The 18,599-nt window shown below is 39.5% G+C and overlaps 1 protein-coding gene and 1 pseudogene across 2 annotated transcripts in view; both read left to right on the forward strand.

Annotated features, from left to right (window-relative positions):
• Positions 1-9,280, forward strand: part of LOC307104464 (transmembrane protease serine 11G-like) — a 44,135-nt gene extending 34,855 nt beyond the window's left edge. The window contains exons 6-10 of the mRNA XM_079779360.1: positions 522-560; positions 1,558-1,729; positions 2,709-2,968; positions 5,118-5,260; positions 7,714-9,280. Of these exons, the coding sequence (XP_079635486.1) occupies positions 522-560; positions 1,558-1,729; positions 2,709-2,968; positions 5,118-5,260; positions 7,714-7,875 (776 nt within the window). The 3' untranslated portion in view covers positions 7,876-9,280. The remainder of the gene's footprint in view (positions 1-521; positions 561-1,557; positions 1,730-2,708; positions 2,969-5,117; positions 5,261-7,713) is intronic.
• Positions 9,281-17,746: 8,466 nt separating this feature from the next.
• LOC307100147 (chromobox protein homolog 1-like) lies at positions 17,747-18,307 on the forward strand (annotated as a pseudogene). The gene has a single exon. The product of its transcript is annotated as a chromobox protein homolog 1-like (transcript).
• The last annotated feature ends 292 nt before the right edge of the window (positions 18,308-18,599 follow it).

Raw genomic sequence — 18,599 nt, forward strand, 5'->3', positions numbered from 1 at the left:
AAATGACTAACATATTTGAGGATTTGTTAGGATATTGGTGGATTTTGATTCCACAGGGAGCATCTGTGGACCAACCCTAGATGCCAGCTGTCTAAGACTCTTGAATGGCTTTATAGTAACACTACTGTGTGAATGAGGATGGAGGAGAACGCTGTCCAAACATATTAGTATATATGTAAAAGTGGTCTTAGATTCTCTTCAGTTTCACTTATAGTTTAATAAATTGGCATGGTATTAATTAATTAGATGCTATCTGCCTTCATGGCAAACAATATCATCCTCTCTGCCAATATTTTTATAACCATTAACCAGTATTTTCCTGGAGTCCACATATAGTAGTCAGAGGAAAGTTTAATTTATATCTAAACCTCCCCTTTTCATAGGATTTTATTCTACTGCCTTTAAATTAAGTATTTCCTGACTAATTCAGTTTCTTCCAAATAGAAATATTCATGTCATGGGTACAGTGTTTTAAATGATAATTGTTCCATTGCTGAGCAATTATCTTGTATTTTTTCCAGATATAAATGAAATTCAAGCAGAGCACATTCTGAACAGCGGTAAGTTCAAAAATATCACTGAGATGTTTTATAAATCAAATAATAAAACTTAAAACACTTTTTAAGAGTTTCTTGTCCTAGCCGGTTTGGTCACTGGATAGAGCATTGGCCTGTGGACTAAAGTGTCCCAGGTTTGATTCCAGTCAAAGACACATGCCCCAGTTTTGGGCTCGATCCCAGTAGGGGATGTGCAGCAGGCAGCCTATCAAATGATTCTCATCATTGATGTTTCAATCTTTCTCTACCTTTTCCTTCCTCTGAAATCAATAAGAGAGAGAGAGAGAGAGAGAGAGAGAGAGAGAGAGAGAGAGAGAGAGAGAGAAAGGAGTTTCTCTACTCCCATGTTTACTATTTCCAAAAGTATATGATATCTCTAAATGGATTCATGATTTAACTCTCCTCAAAGGAATAGAATTATTAGTAATAACTTGGAATTCATGTCACATGAGCTTCTTGGAAATAACTTGCTCTTCTTTATAGAAGGATTCACTGATGACTTCTTTTAACAGTTCCCTTTCATTTTATCTTATTTATTTTTATTTGGTTCACTTTGTTAAAGTAGAAAATTTGCTTAGAAGTAAATGACACCCACTAACTTTAATATGTAAACTTTGATATTTATACTAAGTTATGCAATGGTTTTAATATTAGACAAGTATTTAAAAAAATAGTACAAATAGTATTTTTTCTGCAATAATTAGTGTACATTTCACAATCAAAACCATTGACTATCACGGGGGTAAATGCTGCACCTAAGAACATAACCCCAAAATATAAGAAAAAAAAAATTAAGTGAAATTGCTTTAAATACATCAGGGAGTGTATTAAATATTTTATGTTTTAAATTAATCATTTTTAGTGTAAATTATCATTCTATCATGTAATTTTGATTAAAATTTTAAGGCCAGGCAAACCTATGAATGTTTTCATATTTTACTATGTGCCAAATATACACATTGATAGCTCTAGAAATAATCATCTTATTCTCTTATGACAGGCTGTGGTTTAGGGAGGGAATCTCCGTCCATGGAAAAAATTGCTAATGGTTATATTGCAAAGAAAGCTGATTGGCCATGGCAAGCCAGCCTGCAAATGGATGGCATCCACTATTGTGGGGCCTCTTTGCTCAGTGAGGAGTGGCTGCTGACTGCCGCGCATTGCTTTGACACGTAAGTCCTCAGTCTGTACCAACAGGGTCACCAATTGCACTTCTTTTTCTCACCTTCACTTCTATAATTCGTATCCCTTTTTCACTAAGCATCTTAGGCCTCCCAATAGTATTCGTGATTTTTCTGGCAGGCATAGAAAAAGTGACAATCACTGAATAGTAGAAAACAATTAGACAGAGTATCTTCAGCTTTAACTGAATATGCAGCATATTCTCCAGCAATCTCAATTTTAACTAAGAACAAGCCAACACTGTCAAAATTTAAACACACTCACTAGTTTTTCTGAGCTATATTGTGGATTTTTAAAAACTCTGCTAATAATATCCCAACCCACAAACTTACATCTGATTATCCCATAAACTTATATTTGATTTTCCCACATGGATATCTTTGGTGCTGAACTTTTATTATTTATATACTCATTGAAAATTTAACATATGGGACACTTGGAGAAAATAAAGCAATAGAGTAGCTCTAGTGAAATTCACATAAAATGTGAAAATATTCTGAATAAAATTTAACCTAAAAGAAAAGAAAGGATGAGAAAACACTGAATCAATTATGGCTCTAATCTCTCTCTCTCTCTCTCTCCCCTCCCCTCTATACAAACATACATTTATATAACTATGCATGGACATAGTGATATGTATATGTATGTATACAATACCTCTAATTTTTATTCACTTATATTTTCTTCACAAAATAGCAATAATACATTGGTTTCTTTAAAAAAAAAATACAAACTCCCCCTGAAGGAGTATACTTTAAGCTACATGAGAATGGGGGGATTTGTCATCAGCTAAATCAACACAAAGCAGTCCTAGGGGAGAAGCCTTAAATGCGAAGGTAGGAGGATCCCAATCTACTATCACCTTAAACAATTTGCCCTTCTCCCACCCTATGTCCCCTGCTCATGCAGAGTCCTGGGTAACTTTAGATCATAAATGAACCAACCATAATCCTTTTCATCTGTGATCAGTTACAAAAACCCCAAACTCTGGACGGCTAGTTTCGGAACAACTCTGAGCCCTCCGCTAATGAGAATAAGGGTGCAGTCAATCATCCTTCATGAAAACTATGCTGCCCATAAGCACGAAGACGACATCGCGGTGGTGAGGCTCTCCACTCCCGTCCTGTTTTCCGAAGATGTGCACCGAGTCTGTCTCCCAGATGCTGCGTTTGAAGTCTTGCCTAAGAGTAAAGCATTTGTCACTGGATGGGGAGCACTTAAAGTAAATGGTGAGTGTCTCAGTAAAACAATAAAAACCTCCATCTGAGTGGAGATGTAAATTAAGATACCAAGTCAAAATACAGAAAATAGATTAAACCAGTATGTCCCATGAAAATTATGGCAGAAACAACAAACAAAAACCAGATATTGTGAATTATGAAAACTTTGGCTATTACTATTACATGATATTTATGTTTATTGTATTCTTTATGGGTTTCTCTAAAAACTAGTTATAACTTTTTCAAACATAATTAAAGCATATTTTTTCATATGATTTTTTCTTTCATTGCTCTTTCATATGTAAAGATTCTGTTATGGCTACGTAATTCTTAAAGTATGTTATTTGTGAGCAGTAGTAATGTATCATAAACAGAAATAGTCTTAAGAGAGCAATCTGAATGACATTCCTGATGCTGAATATTAAATGGGGCCTTCTGACATGTATCTATAAAAGTTTTTTGAGTTTGAGAGTTTATGAGGGTGATAAATATACTATTTTGCTATACTTAACAAACCTATCTAATAAAAGAGTAATATCCAAATTGAGCATCACTCCAACACACAAGATGGCCGCCCCCATGTGGTCAAAGATGGCTGCCCCCATGTGGACACAAGATGGCCAGCAGGGGAGGGCATTTGGGAGGGACCAGGCCTGCAAGTGAGGGCAGTTGGAGGCAACAAGGCCTACAGGAGAGGGCAGTTGGAGGGGACCAGGCCTGCAGGGGAGGGCAGTTGGGGGGACCAAGCCTGCAGGGGAGGGCAGTTGGGGGCAACCAGGCCTGCAGGGGAGCAGTTAGGCATCAATCAGGCTGGCAGGGAAGTGGTTAGGGGCAATCAGGCAGGCAGGCAGGTGAACGGTTGGCATCTAGCAGTCCTGGATTGTGAGAGGGATGTCCGACTGCCCTTGAGGGGTCCCAGATTTGAGAGGGTGCAGCCTGGGCTGAGGGACACTCCCCCCTCATGCACGAATTTCATGCACCAGGCCTCTAGTATATGATAAACAGCTGATAGACATTTAGATACTGATGTAAGTTTCTAGTTTTCTTAGTTGCACTTTTTACATATGGTTTAACCTGTCCTTGACTTACTGATTCTCGTTCCAGGCTCTTATTATGAAGTTGTAGTCTTATTATGTTCTTGCTCAAAGTACAGCTTTTATCTACCGAGTCTTCATCAGTTGATTTTTATAGATGTCTACTCTCTCTCGATATGCACTCTAAAATTCTCACATGGGATCCAGGTTGACACACTGTTGTTATAACTGAGAGTCCTTTTCCTCATTACTAAGGTATCTGCCTTGTTATATAGGGTATGGTGATAAATATGAAGGAGAATTAAATCCTTTGGAATTAGGCAAACTGCTTACTGATTGGAGTAGAAATATATAGCATCTACCACTAGGGCAGGACCATAACACCTCTTCTAGAACCTAATTAAACTTAAAATTGCCCTTTCTAGAGTAGTAGTTTAGGAGTGATTTGTAAGTTCATCATGAATCATTCAATGCCCAAAAGTGTGCAGATAACTGTGTATTGACCTAGCTATTGTTATAAATTGCATCCTTTTTTTAAAAAAAAATCTTTATTGTTGTTAAGTATTATACTGGTCTTTTTTATGAAACAATAGTATTTCATTTATTTAGTATTGAAGTTAATTCCTGATAGTAGAGACTTGCTCTATATTGCTTTTTCTAAAGGATTCTCAATTCCCAATATAAGTGTGTCATTAGAAGAGTGACAATCCAGATTTCCTGATAAATTAGGTAAACTGGGACAGATTTTCCCAGGTAGTGATAAATGCCCTGACTTTAAATCAAATATTATCCCCATTTAGCTAAGTGATCATTGCAAGACTCAAAACCAAGTGAGCTTTGGTTTATTCATCTGAAAAAAAAAATCCATATCTATCTTTAGTAATTGTGAAAAGTATGAAGTAAGACAGTGGAAGTAAACATGCTAAGGATGATACCTAACACATAGAAAACAAAAGGGCATCCAGGAAATATAACTTGACTCCGAAGCACTGTCATCAAGCCCAGAGTCCCACAATTTCCAGACATATATTTTATCATTAATCTATCCTTTGCAAGACACAATTAACTATTATAAATACAAGAATTTGGAAATTCTTCACTGTTTTTTTGTTTTTTCTTCTTAGGTCCTTTTCCCAATACTCTTCGACAAGTTGAAATAGAGATCATAAGTAATGACATATGTAATGAAGTTAATGTATATGGTGGTGCTGTGTCATCAGGAATGATATGTGCTGGATTCTTGACAGGAAAACTCGATGCCTGTGAGGTAAGACTAGACACAAATCCAAAAAAAAATGAATCTGTTGAATAGAAATGAGCTCACTGACCATAAGTAAATGTCACTTCATGGATCTCTATAAAATTAAGTTCTGCAGGAGAGAGCAGAGTGTAAAAGGAGGGAAAGGAATAACCATAAGAAATACTCCTATTATCTCCATGCAAATGTAAAAAATGACCACCAGATGCACATTTGGGCTCTAATTAGAGAAAAAGAGTCGCAGCAGATAAGAGAAACTAAGTCAGGAAGCCACACAATCAGTGCTTCAAGCCATAATTATAATTGATAGTTAGATATCTAATCCCTACTAGTTGTAAGGCATTGTGAGATGGGATTGGCAGTATCATTCTATGGGTGCTTGAGCCATTGATCTTAAATAGTACATCCAGAGAGAATTACACTATTTAGAAAAAAAAATTGTCTTAATCATTAAACATTTAAAGAGAATATCACTTTTATTTTTTCCCTTTTTAAAAATTTATTGGGGTAACACTGGTTAACAAAATTATACAGGTTTCAGACGCACAATTTCACAACATGCCACACATACAGTGTATTGTGTATTGACCACCCCAAGCCAAATCCCTCTCCATCATTTATACCTCCTATGGTCTCCTCCACCTCCCCTCATCTTCCCCACTCGGGCAATCACCACCCTGTTGTCCCTGTCCATGAGTTTCTTCTCTTTTTTTTTCTTCTTCTTTTTTGCTCAATTCCTCCACCTCTCCCACCCAGCCTCCCAACTCCCACCCCTCCAACCGCTGTCAGCCTGCTCTCTGTTTATGAGTCTGCCTCAGTTTTGCTTGTTAGTTCATTAGATTCCACATATGATTGAAAACATATGGTACTTATCTTTCTCTGACTGGCTTAGTTCACTTAGTATAATGCTCTCCAAGTCCATCCATGCTACCACTTTTAAAGTCTGGTTATATAAAAGAAGAAAAATAAATATCAAAATTAATAAAGATTTTACCTATAGCATTTGAAACTGAGCTCAACATTTCATAATTCTTGAAGGATTAGAAATGGCTACGAGATTTTTAAATGAGTGCTTTTTTTATATGCAAAGTTGCCACCATTGATCTGCCATTGATAATAAATATTCATTCACTTATTCATTCACTTTTTGTGTGAATTGCAAGGTACTATGGCAATTACTGAAAGAAACATAAACAGTTAAAAAAGCAGGAGTCCATGATGAATTTACAATCTAATAACAGCATGTAAGTACATAACTAAAATCAGTGGACAGAAGACAAGGATTTGGCTACATATTCTGGAATACAAGGCCTCCTTCTACTAGTTTTAATTCTTAAAAAGCAGAAACAACATGTATGCTTCAAGATAGAACTGGATCACATGACTTTTGAGGAAGAAAACAAAAAATTCTATAATTAGAATAGACTCAAATCCACAAAAATGAATCTGTTGAATAAAAAGCTATATTTGAGTTTATAAGAAAGCAGATTTCCTCTTTCTATTGGTCCATGCTCTCTTGCTTCCTTCACCACTAGCACACTGAAGATCTAAGTTCGGATGTGGGCTAACTTAGGAGAGGAGCTAAGGAGCTGCGGAGGATAGCTTTTGGTAGACCAAGGTTTTCACACTCTGTCCACTGTGCACTGAAATGTATGAAAAAGCATGTTAAGGAAAGAGAGCTAAAGTGATAAGACTCTGGGATCCCATGCCTACTTCAAACAGGACCATTTCTCTTATTTAAAAAAAAAATCTGTAAGGGACTTCTACATAATCCTTTTTTTGGAATGAATAGGTTCATTGCTAAAAGATAAGTACAAATCAGTTGTCCACATCTAAGGTTAAAGACGTCAGGAAAGTCCTCAGGATTCACAACATCCAAACCAGATCTTGAAGGCTCGGGATTCCATCTTAGTTTGGAAGCAAAATCATTTGTGTAATAAATGGTGCACATTGGCTTGGAGTGCCCTTTGCAAATCTTCTTCCTCTCAAACCCCCTGCTACACAGTGATAAGGTGCCCAGGACACCTTTCTATCAGTTGGTGAGAGTGGAACAAGGTGAGACTTAAACTCAAAGCAAGAGATTATTTCTACGTAACAGAGTTAGGAGAGGCTTCATTGTAGAGGTGATGTTTATTTGAAGCTTGAGGTATCATTTATGTAAGAATTGGATGCCTAAATTTAGATACAGTTTGCACTCTCTATTTAGATAGAGAAAAACTAAAAAACTATACAACTGAAACATTATCTTTGTTATCATCTTTCAGGTGAAGGCATTAATAGAGATAAGCAGACATAATAAGATAATAAGTAATAGCACAATTATTATATTAATGCTAATAGCAAGTAAAAATAGAATTAGTTTTACATACTTTAAAATATTAATTTATTAGATATTAAGTTACTGATTAACTGTCATTCTGACACTCATTTATTACATTGACAATATTTTTCTTCTTCTCTAGGGTGATTCTGGGGGACCTCTGGTTATAGCACCTGATAGAAACATCTGGTATATTATCGGAATAGTAAGCTGGGGAATAGACTGTGGTAAAGAAAACAATCCTGGAATTTATACAAAAGTGACTCATTATCGGGACTGGATTAAATCTAAAACTAATATCTGATGCAACAACCATCTATCTCCAAGTGTAAATGTCATGTGTGGTGTCCAGGAAATTGTGTCCAGTATGTGTTTGCATGTATGCTGTCATTGAGGTCAAGATGCAAATAAGCATGATCTGACAACTCTCCCCCCTTAGATGTGAGAAGGTAGGCTTTCTTTCACATAATCTGAAGTGTTTTGCTGACCATGAACACACAAGAAATTGTCATCTCCCCAAAGATCCACCATTGCTGCTGTGTCTCTGATGACCTCCTTGTTCACCTTTCTATCACTACTACACACTTCTCAGATTAGCATAATCCAGCAGTTTAAGTATGTAAGTACCACTTGGCTAAGCATTCTCTATTTTTTTTCCACTGACAGATCACACTGTCCTTCTCCTGACTCCAAGGTTTTTACCTTCCTCATCAAATAGCTCTCATTAGGAATCTGTAGGTCCATGTACTAGGCAAATCAAAGTGATTAGTATTGGCCAATGCTAACACAAATGATGGAGGGGCACTAGACATGAAACCAGGACTTAAGAGATGGCACTACTGTGAGTTCTTTCCCCTTTGCCCTCAGATGCATATTTTACCTCTCTTTGAACCTTGAAGAAAAACTGTAATTTACATTTACACCCAGATTTTAATCTCCTTAAACAACTACATTAATCTTTACTTTTGAACAATAATGAAATATTTGAATCAGATAGCAGGAGAACTGAAAATATTGCCTAGCACTGGATTTTGTTTTAAATTATGTAAAAATGCCTTTTGATAGTCAGAAAAGAAAAGTTTCTTGGCCTTTTCACTGGGTGGGACTGAGAAGAAGAGGCAAGGACTGGGTAAGAATGAGCTTCTTGCCTCTCTAACAATGGGAGAACTTCCGATCTTAGTGCAAATTTACTTTTAAGTTTTGTTTAATAATTTCCTAATACAGTTTATTTTCTAAAAAATTTTTTATTTTCAATCAACTTCAGAACAATTAAGGAAACCACAGAATAAGTCAATGTAAATTAGATATTCATAAATAATTTAAACAAGAAGCCAGTATAAAATTAGACATTCATGGATACTTTGATGCAAGATTTTGGGAAATATCTTACTATACAATATTTCAAATTTCTGTTTAAAAGTTAGGCATTATTTGAAGAATGGTATTTATAGAGAAACTTAAGAAAGCATCTTTGAAATGGTTTCATTATTTTACTAGGTCATTTTCATATATATTTAAATGCATTTTTTGTGGCACTGTACATGGCAACATGACATGAGTAATATTCAACAAAACTCAAACTTTTTCCTGTGCATCTAAACTTTTATTTGCTTCCCCCTTCTTTTTACAATTAATTAATTTAGTTAATGAAATAACTGTCAATGCTAAGAATTTTTTTAGTTTTATATCAAGGGAGAGTCTCTCTTGTACTGCATAATATTATGTTATATACATTAAAATATATTTATAATAATGAAGTCAAACTCATTCTTTTTTGTCATCACTATACTGCAGGTTTTCTCATCCTTGGTACCATAGACATTTTGTCAGAGATAAATCTCTGGGGGACGTGGTACATGGAGGGCCAGCAGCTATCCTCTACTTTGTAGAAGGTTTAGTAGCATTCCTTCTTTCTATACACTGGATGCTAGCAGTAACCTTACCAAGTTGCAACAAACAAAAATGAATCCAGACATTGCAAAATGTCCCTTGAGTGGCAAAATCATCCTCAGTTGAGAACCTCTGTCACAGGATCAATAGCCAAAAGAAAAAATTCACTGTTAAAAATCTTGCACCATAATTTTCTTACATGAATTTGGGAATATCTTTCTCCTCCCCATTTTCATTTTTTTTAAATTTTAATTGAATTTTTAGAGAGAGAGAGAGAAACATCGATCAGATCAAGGGATAGAATATGCAACCTGGGTATGTGTCCTGACCAAGAATTGAAGCCATCACCTTTTGGTGTACAGGACGACGCTCCAACCAACCGAGTCACACCAGCCAGGACTCCTCCCTCTTTTTATAATGCTGATGTATTGAGAATGCTGAGAGACCATCATGATCACACCCATATCTAAATAATTCTAGCTAAATTAAGATGATTTAGAAACTGGACCTGGCTGGAGGAAGGAGGCTGTTTGAAGTTTGAACAGCTTTGGGCAAATAATTCATCTGTCTATCTGTCTATCTATACAACCACCTATAGAGAGACTTATATAGAGAGAAATCTATATCCTATAAATTAAAAGGCTAATATGCAAATTGACCCTAATGAAGAAACAACCGGTCGCTATAATGCACACTGACCACCAGGGGGCAGACGCTCAACACAGGAGCTGCCCCCTGGTGGTCAGTGCACTCCCACAGGGGGAGCTTTGCTCAGTCACAAACTGGGCTGACAGCTGCTAGCACAGTGGCAATGGTGGGAGCCTCTCCCGTCTCCTCAGACATCCCCCAAGAGCTCTCGGGCTGCCAGAGGCATGTCTGACTGCCAGCTTAGGCCCAATCCCCTGGGGAGCGGGCCTGAGCCTGCAGGTGGACATCCCCCAAGTGCTTCCGGACTGCGAGAGGGTGCAGGCTGAACTGAGAGATCCCCCTTTGACCCCCACCGAGTGCACAAATTTTCATGCTCCTGGCCTCTAGTAGATATACATATATCTACAAAGAGAGTTATTTCTCAAATACCTTAATTCTGCAAAATTGTACCATAAATATCCTATTTAGTATCTTCAAAATGCATAAAGAGATACTACTTGAAAGAGCATTATGTATTTGGCTGAGGCAGAATGGTCCACTCTATCATTCACTAACAGTGTAGAGTGGAGACTAGAAAATTGCAAAGCAACACTAGGCACTAAAAGCTGCACTTGTCCAGTATGTTAGGCACTAACCAGATGGGGCCACTTAGATTTAAATTAGTTTAAATAAAATACAATTAAAATTTGATTTCTTCAGTTATACTAATCACATTTTAAAAACAATATAGCTACCTATGGCATATTGAGCAGTATGGATATACATCATTTCCATCATTGCAGAAAATTTTATTGGACACTGCTGACCTTAAACATTCTATGCAACTACTTACAACAGCAATTTTCAACCTTTTTCATCTCATGGCACACAAAAACTAATTACTAAAATTCTGCAGCAAACCAAAACATTCACTATATGTTTTACTAATATGACAGAAAAATTGGTATAAGTTTGATTCATTTACACCAGACAACTATTGTTGTGTTGACCAGTATCTTATTTTTATATGACACTCTAAGGGAAAAGAGGTCAGTGCTCTGACTAAACGGGTATTGCTTGTTTTAAAAATTCTTGCAGCACACAGGTTGAAAATCGCTGACTTGCATAATCACTTATTCATCGAATAAACATTATTTGAGGCTCTATGTGTCAGACATTGGGTACTCTAGACACTGGGTATACAATTGTGTATAAAGCCAAGTCCTGTTTTCAAGATCACATAAAAAGGTAAAAGTGTGTTTGATAACTGCTGGTGAAAGTAGGAAACCCTCGGGGTGTGTGGCTCCTTTCAGACTCTCCTTCCTCTAGGGGCACTGGTCCAGGCAGGAGTGGAGAGGTGAATCTCTGTATGAATACAGCAGGCCCAGCAGAGACCCACAGGTAGATGGAAGTGATCAGAAATCACTTTTCAACCTTCCAAAGATCCCAGAACTTCCCCAATGAATGGTATGTTAAAGAATCAAAAAAAGTTCTTCGTTGCTTTTTAAAAAACATCAAATTTCTTATAACTCAAAAAGATATATAATGACAACCAAAGAAAAGAGTATCAAGTAATGGAGAAGTAGCAGAGTCACAAAGTTAAAAATATTAAATGATGTTTTAAGCGAGAAGCCAACCCAAATAAAACAAGGATTGGCATGTGCAATATGCTAATGGCATTTTGGTTGCCAGAGAGGACGGAAGGGTGGTGATGAGTAAGAAGAGGGGAGGGGAATAAGAGACACAACTTCCAGTTATAAAATAAAATAAAATAAAATAAAATAAGTCATAGTGACATAATGTACAGCACAGGGAATACAGTCAATAATATCATAAAAATTGTGTACTGTGACAAATGTTACTAGACGTTGTGGAGATCACTTCATAATTCATAAATATATAACTGTTGAATAAATAGGTTGTACACCTGAAATTAATATAATATTTTATGTCAACTATACTTGTATTAAAAAAGAAAAAACAAACCAATGCTGCAAGATATTAAGAAACTTAGACCAAATGTGTTACTATGCTGCCATCTCCTGGTCAATGTTATTTTTAAAATATATTTTATTGTCATCTCATTTCAAACTATTATTTATACAATCTGTGTTCCAACATAGAGTAATACACAGAAAAATCTGGCAATCTCTCCCAAATTTTCTCCTAAGTTAATCAAAGTTTCCAGTTTTGTATATCCTTTCATATTTTTCTTTGTTTATATAAACACTAGTAGCCCGTTTGCACGAAGATTCGTGCAATAGACCTTCATTCACCTGGCTGCCTGCACCAGTTTTCTGCCGGCACCGGGGACCCAGGCCTTGGCTGTGGCCACCGCCTTCTGCCTTCTTTCAGGGTCGGGGCTTGGCCCCGGGCGGTGGCCTTGGGCTTGGCCGCACCCAACATCCCTGCTAAGGATCGCAGGAGCTGACCCGCAGTGGTTTCCTGCGATCCGTGCAGGCTCCCTGCTGGGGCCCAAGGCCGGGAAAGCCTCCGCCTGGCTTTCCCGGCCTTGGGCTCCGCCACACCCCAACGTCCCTGCAACGGTTTCCTGGTGGGCGTGGCTTGGGCATAGCGAAGGTGCGGTCAATTTGCATATTTGTCTATTATAAGGTAAGATAATCTAAAGGATTTACCCACTTAAAAAGATTATATCTTTTTATCTGCCCCTCTCTCTCTCATTTCTGCCAAAATGGTGAACTAGTATAGTATACCTACTCCCTCCAAATCAATCCAATAAGATAAACTATAGAAGAAAGAAGTAAACATGAATTCTAGGCCAGGAAATTATAATAAAAGTGAGAGACGAGGAGACTGAGGCTATCCTGAACTGGAGTATGTGAGGAGGGTGGGTGGCGGAAGCCTAGAGTGGAATAAGAGAATACTTAAAGAAACACTTTCTAAGTTTTACTCTTTCATCCCTCACCCCGACCCCCAACACCCTTCCTTTCCCGGTGTTGCCTTGAGACAATGTTCTCCTGCTTTTCATACCAGAAACTAGTCACAGCAATCCAGACTGCCAATTTTGGAAAGTATCAAGGCAAATGTCTACTAAGGAGAGGAGTTTCTACAAAAGGTGACAACTAAGCAGCCACTTTCAGATATTCTCTTCCTCATGCACACTCCTCCAGACCTCCAGGGCTGCTATTGTTTCCTCCTAGTGCCGCTTAGCTGCTCCTCCTATGGCCAGCCTTCACCCTCAGAGAAGAGCCAGTGTTGAGCTTCTCAGTTATGCTCTAGCAATAATCACCCGCTCATCTAGTGGCTTTGATAAGTAGAGTGTCCTCTGGGCCACCCCACATAGAACATATCCCCTGATGGGTCTTCCAGCTTTCCACAACATATCCAACCTCTTTATTTCTTTCACTACTCTCTACCAGGACACATAGGGCTTTTCTTTTCTCTTTCTTTTTTCTTCTTTTTCATTTTCTTTTTTTAATCCTCACTTAAGGATATGTTTGTTTTTTTGGTTTGAAAGAGAGAGGAAGGGGGATAGAGAGATAAACATTGTTGTGAGAAAGAAACATCCATCGGCTGCGTCTGATACACACTGCAACTGGGGATTGAACCTTCAACCTGGATATGTGCCCTGACCAGGAACCAAATCCACCACCCTTTGGTGTAAGGGATGACCAACTGAGCCACACTGGCCAGGGTCATAGGGCATTCCTGCTTCACTCAGCTTTGACTATTGCTTTCTTCAGGCTAAGAGCCACCTTAGCAGCAAATCTGCCCAATCTCCTTGGGTCCTTGCCAGTATGTTAAATAATATATCTCAAGAAAGTCAATAAATTCTTATTTATTTGTCTTTCATTCAACGCTGCTTCATCAGCCACCCTCAAAATTCAATGCCAGAAACAGGAGTGCCCCTCTGTTGGCACATACTTATTCTTATAGTATTTTCAGTGCACTGTCTTCTTCCTCCCTTATCAGACCCTGCACATTCCTAGCTGTTATTAGCCTAGTTGTCAATCAAGGAGTTGGGAATATCTCTCAAGGAGGCACCTGTGTCTTGTCGGGGAAAGGGCTCTGCAGGATCTTTCAGCAAGGGAGCAGGGCTGGCTCTAACTAAAGAGTAAGGGACTACTTCTGCAAATTCTGAGGGTTCAAGGGATCTGCAGAACCAATATCATCATGATATCCATCTGCTTGTCTCCATCTTACATCTCAAGGTCCTAGGTTTTTCCAACCAGGGCCCTGACCTAAGTGTCGTGGATCTGCTTTGACTAAGTTTTCAAATAAACTCTGACATTCTAACTATTAGATCTTCAGCCTGCTGCTTATCTGTGTCTGCTTTTTCTCTGTAGGACATCAGGGCCTCTTTTTAACCTTTAATTAATTGTAAGTAACCCTCAGTTTCTCCTTATCCCTATGCAGGGCAACAGTGCAAATCAGCAGTTGGCAATAACCAGCCAACTCCATTATTTTTTTGTAGGCACTTTTCCCTCTCATTTTCCATTGCTTGGACCATCATACCTGGAGTCCCCTCTACCAGGAAGTTTTTCCAGGTCACTGCTGGTGAAATCTTTAGTAATTCAGCTACCCCCTTACGACAAGGATTATCTGTGACTCCCATGCCTCTCAAGATGGCGCCCTCTTTACCCAATGGACAGTGAAGTGAGTTAGTCGGTCCTATGTTTTCTTTGACCATTCAATCAGACACAAGGTGGAATCTGAGGTCAAAGAGATTGAAAGAAATTTCTGTGAAGAAAATGAAATACGTGCCAGAAGAGTCAAAGACCCTTCAGAATGCAGCTCAGGTCTGACCCTGAAGTAAGGAGGAAAGGAAGAAGAGTCAGATGGGAAGAGTCTCACATGGGAGTGCAGTTCCCAGAAAATTTGGTCAGACCTTTGGGGAGTCCTTAAGTAAAGTTACCCAGCAGAGGAGTCCCACATCTCCCAGGAAAGGGGACAGCCTTAACAGGCCTGCTCTGCTTGATCAAGCAATGGAACCATTAGTTCTAACTGAATTTTATGCTGAAGCTAAATACATGAAAGAAATTACATTGAAGTAGATCTGGTTGAAGTGAGCAGAGCATACCCAGAATCCCACTTACTAGAAATGTTTTGTGAAAGCTATTGTCCTAGAAGTTTCAGGAGGAGACTTCTTATTCTGTTTAAAGAAAGGTCATGGCTTGGATACTGATCCAGGAATATCATAGGCATAGCTATCATACTATCCACGCTTCTAATTAAATAGAACAAAAATAAGGGAATATGTTCATGTACTTATTTTAATCAAAGTTGCCAGTTAATGCAGTTAGTTACAAGTATAAGTTGTACATATAAGAATCTACTTGAATTAAAAGATTAAGATATAAAATCTTTCTTTTTACTGCCTGCATCTCTGAGCGATGAAATCTATGTTGGTTGTTTTGCATAGAAGGTAAGGTCAATCCTTTACTGCTTACTCTAACAACCTTGAGGTTTATTCAAACTGTGAAAAACTCTTTCCCTCCTTTAACAATTAGATAAAGATGGATTGTTGATTCTGAAAACTATGAAGACTGGCAGCATCACTTAAGAATGTATGTTTTTTCCTTCTGCTACAAATATTCTATTCTCAGAACTAAACTCTTGTCAAATGTGTTCTTGATTTTTGGTTTGCACTTGAAATTTTATGGGAAAATTAAAACTTTTCCAGATAATCTAATCTGAAGAAAATGCACTGGGATACAATTTGAAAGTGAATTGTGGATGATATAGAAAATTATAAAATTTGGGGGTCTTCAGACATTAAATATCATTTCCTATACCATGGGCTGGGTGGCTTAAACACAAATAGTTTATCACTCACAGTTGTGTAGTCTGGGAAGGTCAAGATCAGGCACCAGCAGATCTGGTATCTTATCAGAGCATGCTGCTTGGTTCATAGATGGCCATCTTCTTGTGATCTCACCTGGAAGAAGGGACAAGAGCTCTCTGGGGTCTCTTCTAATAGGGCATTAATCCCATTAAAGAGGGCTCCACTCTAATGACCCAATCACCTTCCAGTGGCCCCACCTACTAATACGATCATATCGAGGGCTAGGGTTTCAACATACAGATTTTGAGGAGACACATTCAGTCTACTACAGATGGTTCCTCAAAACATTAAGAATAAAATTGCCATATGAAACAATTCCACTTCTGCGTATCTATCCAAAAGAATTAAAAGCAGGGACAAACAGATACTTATTTGCACACCCATGTTCACAGCAGCATTATTCTTACTAGCCAAAAGGTAAAAGCAACCGAAGAAGCCATTGACAGAGCAATGGAGAAACAAAATGCGGTGTAGATTCATGTAATAGAATATTATCACACCTTAAGAAACAAGGAAATTCTGGCACCTGCTACAATATGGATGAACCTTGAGGACATTATGCTAAGTGAAATAAAGACATGCTGTGTGAGGTACCTAAAGTAGTCAAATTAATAGAGACAGATAGTAGAAAGGTGGTTTCCAGGGACTGGGGGAAAGGAAAAATTGGGAATTAATGTGTGATGGGTACAGAATTCCAGTTTTGGAAGATGAAGTTCTGGAGATGAATGATGGTGATGGTTGCAGAACAATGTGAATATACTTAACTAGAGGCCCAGTGCATGATTAAATCATGCACGTGTAGGGTCCCCTAGGCCTAACCTGCCATCCAGGCCATATCCACTGCCCTGCAAAGCCTAGCACGCTCCGCAGACACTGCTAGCAGCCTGCTCCCCGCTTTTGATGGCAGGGGGTCCGCTGGTGCTGGAGCGGACACACAGCTCCCCGCTTTCAATTGCGGGGGAGCTGGCTGGCTGTCCGCTGGTGCACCAGGCCTTTCGAAAGACTCCGGCGTGGCGGAGGCTTTCGAAAGGCCTGGTGCCGGAGCGGACAGCCAGCCAGCTCCCCTGCTTTTGCTCCCCGCTTTTGATGGTCCGCAGCAGGACGTGGGCTCGCTGCCCCAGAGGCCCCTTCTGTGCCGCAGCACAGCCATGGCGCAGACGCTGAGCTGGCACAGATGCTGAGCTCGCGCCGCTGCTGGCGACGCGAGCTCAGCATCCTGCTGGCCCAATCGGCCACCCCAGCCACCCCGAGTCCCGCCCCCTGAACCTCCCGCTGGCCCAATCATGGGCGTAGCGGAGTGATGGTAATTTACATATTACCCTTTTATTATGTAGGATGCCAAGGAACAATATACACCTACAAATGGTTAAAACAGTAAATTTTGTTATATGTATATTTTATCACAGTAAAACAAGAGAGGGCCTGGCTGGTGTGGCTCAATAGTTGAGTGTTGACTTATGAACCAGGAGGTCACAGTTCGATTCCAGGTCAGGGCACATGCCCAGGTTGCTGGCTCGATCCCCAGTAGGGGGCATGCAGGAGGCAGCCAATCAATGATTCTCTCTCATCACTGATGTTTCTATCTCTCTCACCCTCTCCCTTCCTCTCTGAAATCAATTTTTAAAAATTCTTTAAAGGAGAGGCTCTTTTGTTCGGCTAAGGAGAGGGCCATTGGCGTGGGCCTGCGGTACGCCGCTTCAGTGAGGGGCTCGACCGGGGCCACCTGGCCTGATGCTTTTCTGGGCGCCACTCCTCCACGCCACCCCCTCCCACGTGACGCGAGATTCCTCTTGTGCTTTTGGGCGCTGCTCTGAGCAGCGTCACCCTTTATACCAGAAAACTGGTGGGCACTATGGAGAAAAAACAAAACAAGAAGAAAGTGGAGGAGGTGCTAGAAGAGGAGGAAGAGGAATATGTGGTGGAAAAAGTTCTCGACTGTCGAGTGGTAAAGGACAAAGTGGAGTACCTCCTCAAGTGGAAGGGGTTCTCAGATGAGGACAACACGTGGGAGCCAGAAGAGAACTTGGATTGCCCTGACCTCATTGCTGAGTTTTTACAGTCACAGAAAACAGCACATGAGACAGATAAATCAGAAGGCGGCAAGCACAAAGCTGACTCTAATTCTGAAGATAAGGGAGAGGAGAGCAAACCAGAGAAGAAGAAAGAAGAGCCAGAAAAGCCTCGAGGCTTTGCCCAGGGTTTGGAGCCATACGGATTATTGGAGCTACAGGCTCCAGTGGAGAGCTCATGTTCCTGATGAAATGGAAAAACTCTGATGAGGCTGACCTGGTCCCAGCCAAGGAAGCCAATGTCAAGTGCCCCCAGGTTGTCATGTCCTTCTAGGAGGAAAGGCTGACGTGGCATTCCTATCCCTCAGAGGACGATGACAAAAAAGGTGACAAGAATTAACTCTCTTGAGTACCAGCCCCTGTCACATCTAACTGTGGGTTTCAAGTGGGGAGGAGAAGGAGTTCTACTTGTCTTGATACATGGAAGTGGCTTGAGAAGATGTCCTTTAAAGAGTCAGTATAGTTTCTGTGCCCTACAGCAGCCCAAGTGCTTTAAAGCCATTCCATGCTGTATAGTTTGCACACCCATCCATGTGGAGGGGAAGGAGGATAAGTGTTTCAAGGCAATTCATTCTGCACTTTGCTGAGAAAAGGGAAGGGCCTTCTATGAAGGACAAAACTTGCAGAATGGGTATG

Source organism: Cnephaeus nilssonii, assembly GCF_951640355.1.
Source record: "Cnephaeus nilssonii genome assembly, chromosome: 1".
Classification (NCBI taxonomy): Eukaryota; Metazoa; Chordata; class Mammalia; order Chiroptera; family Vespertilionidae; genus Cnephaeus; species Cnephaeus nilssonii.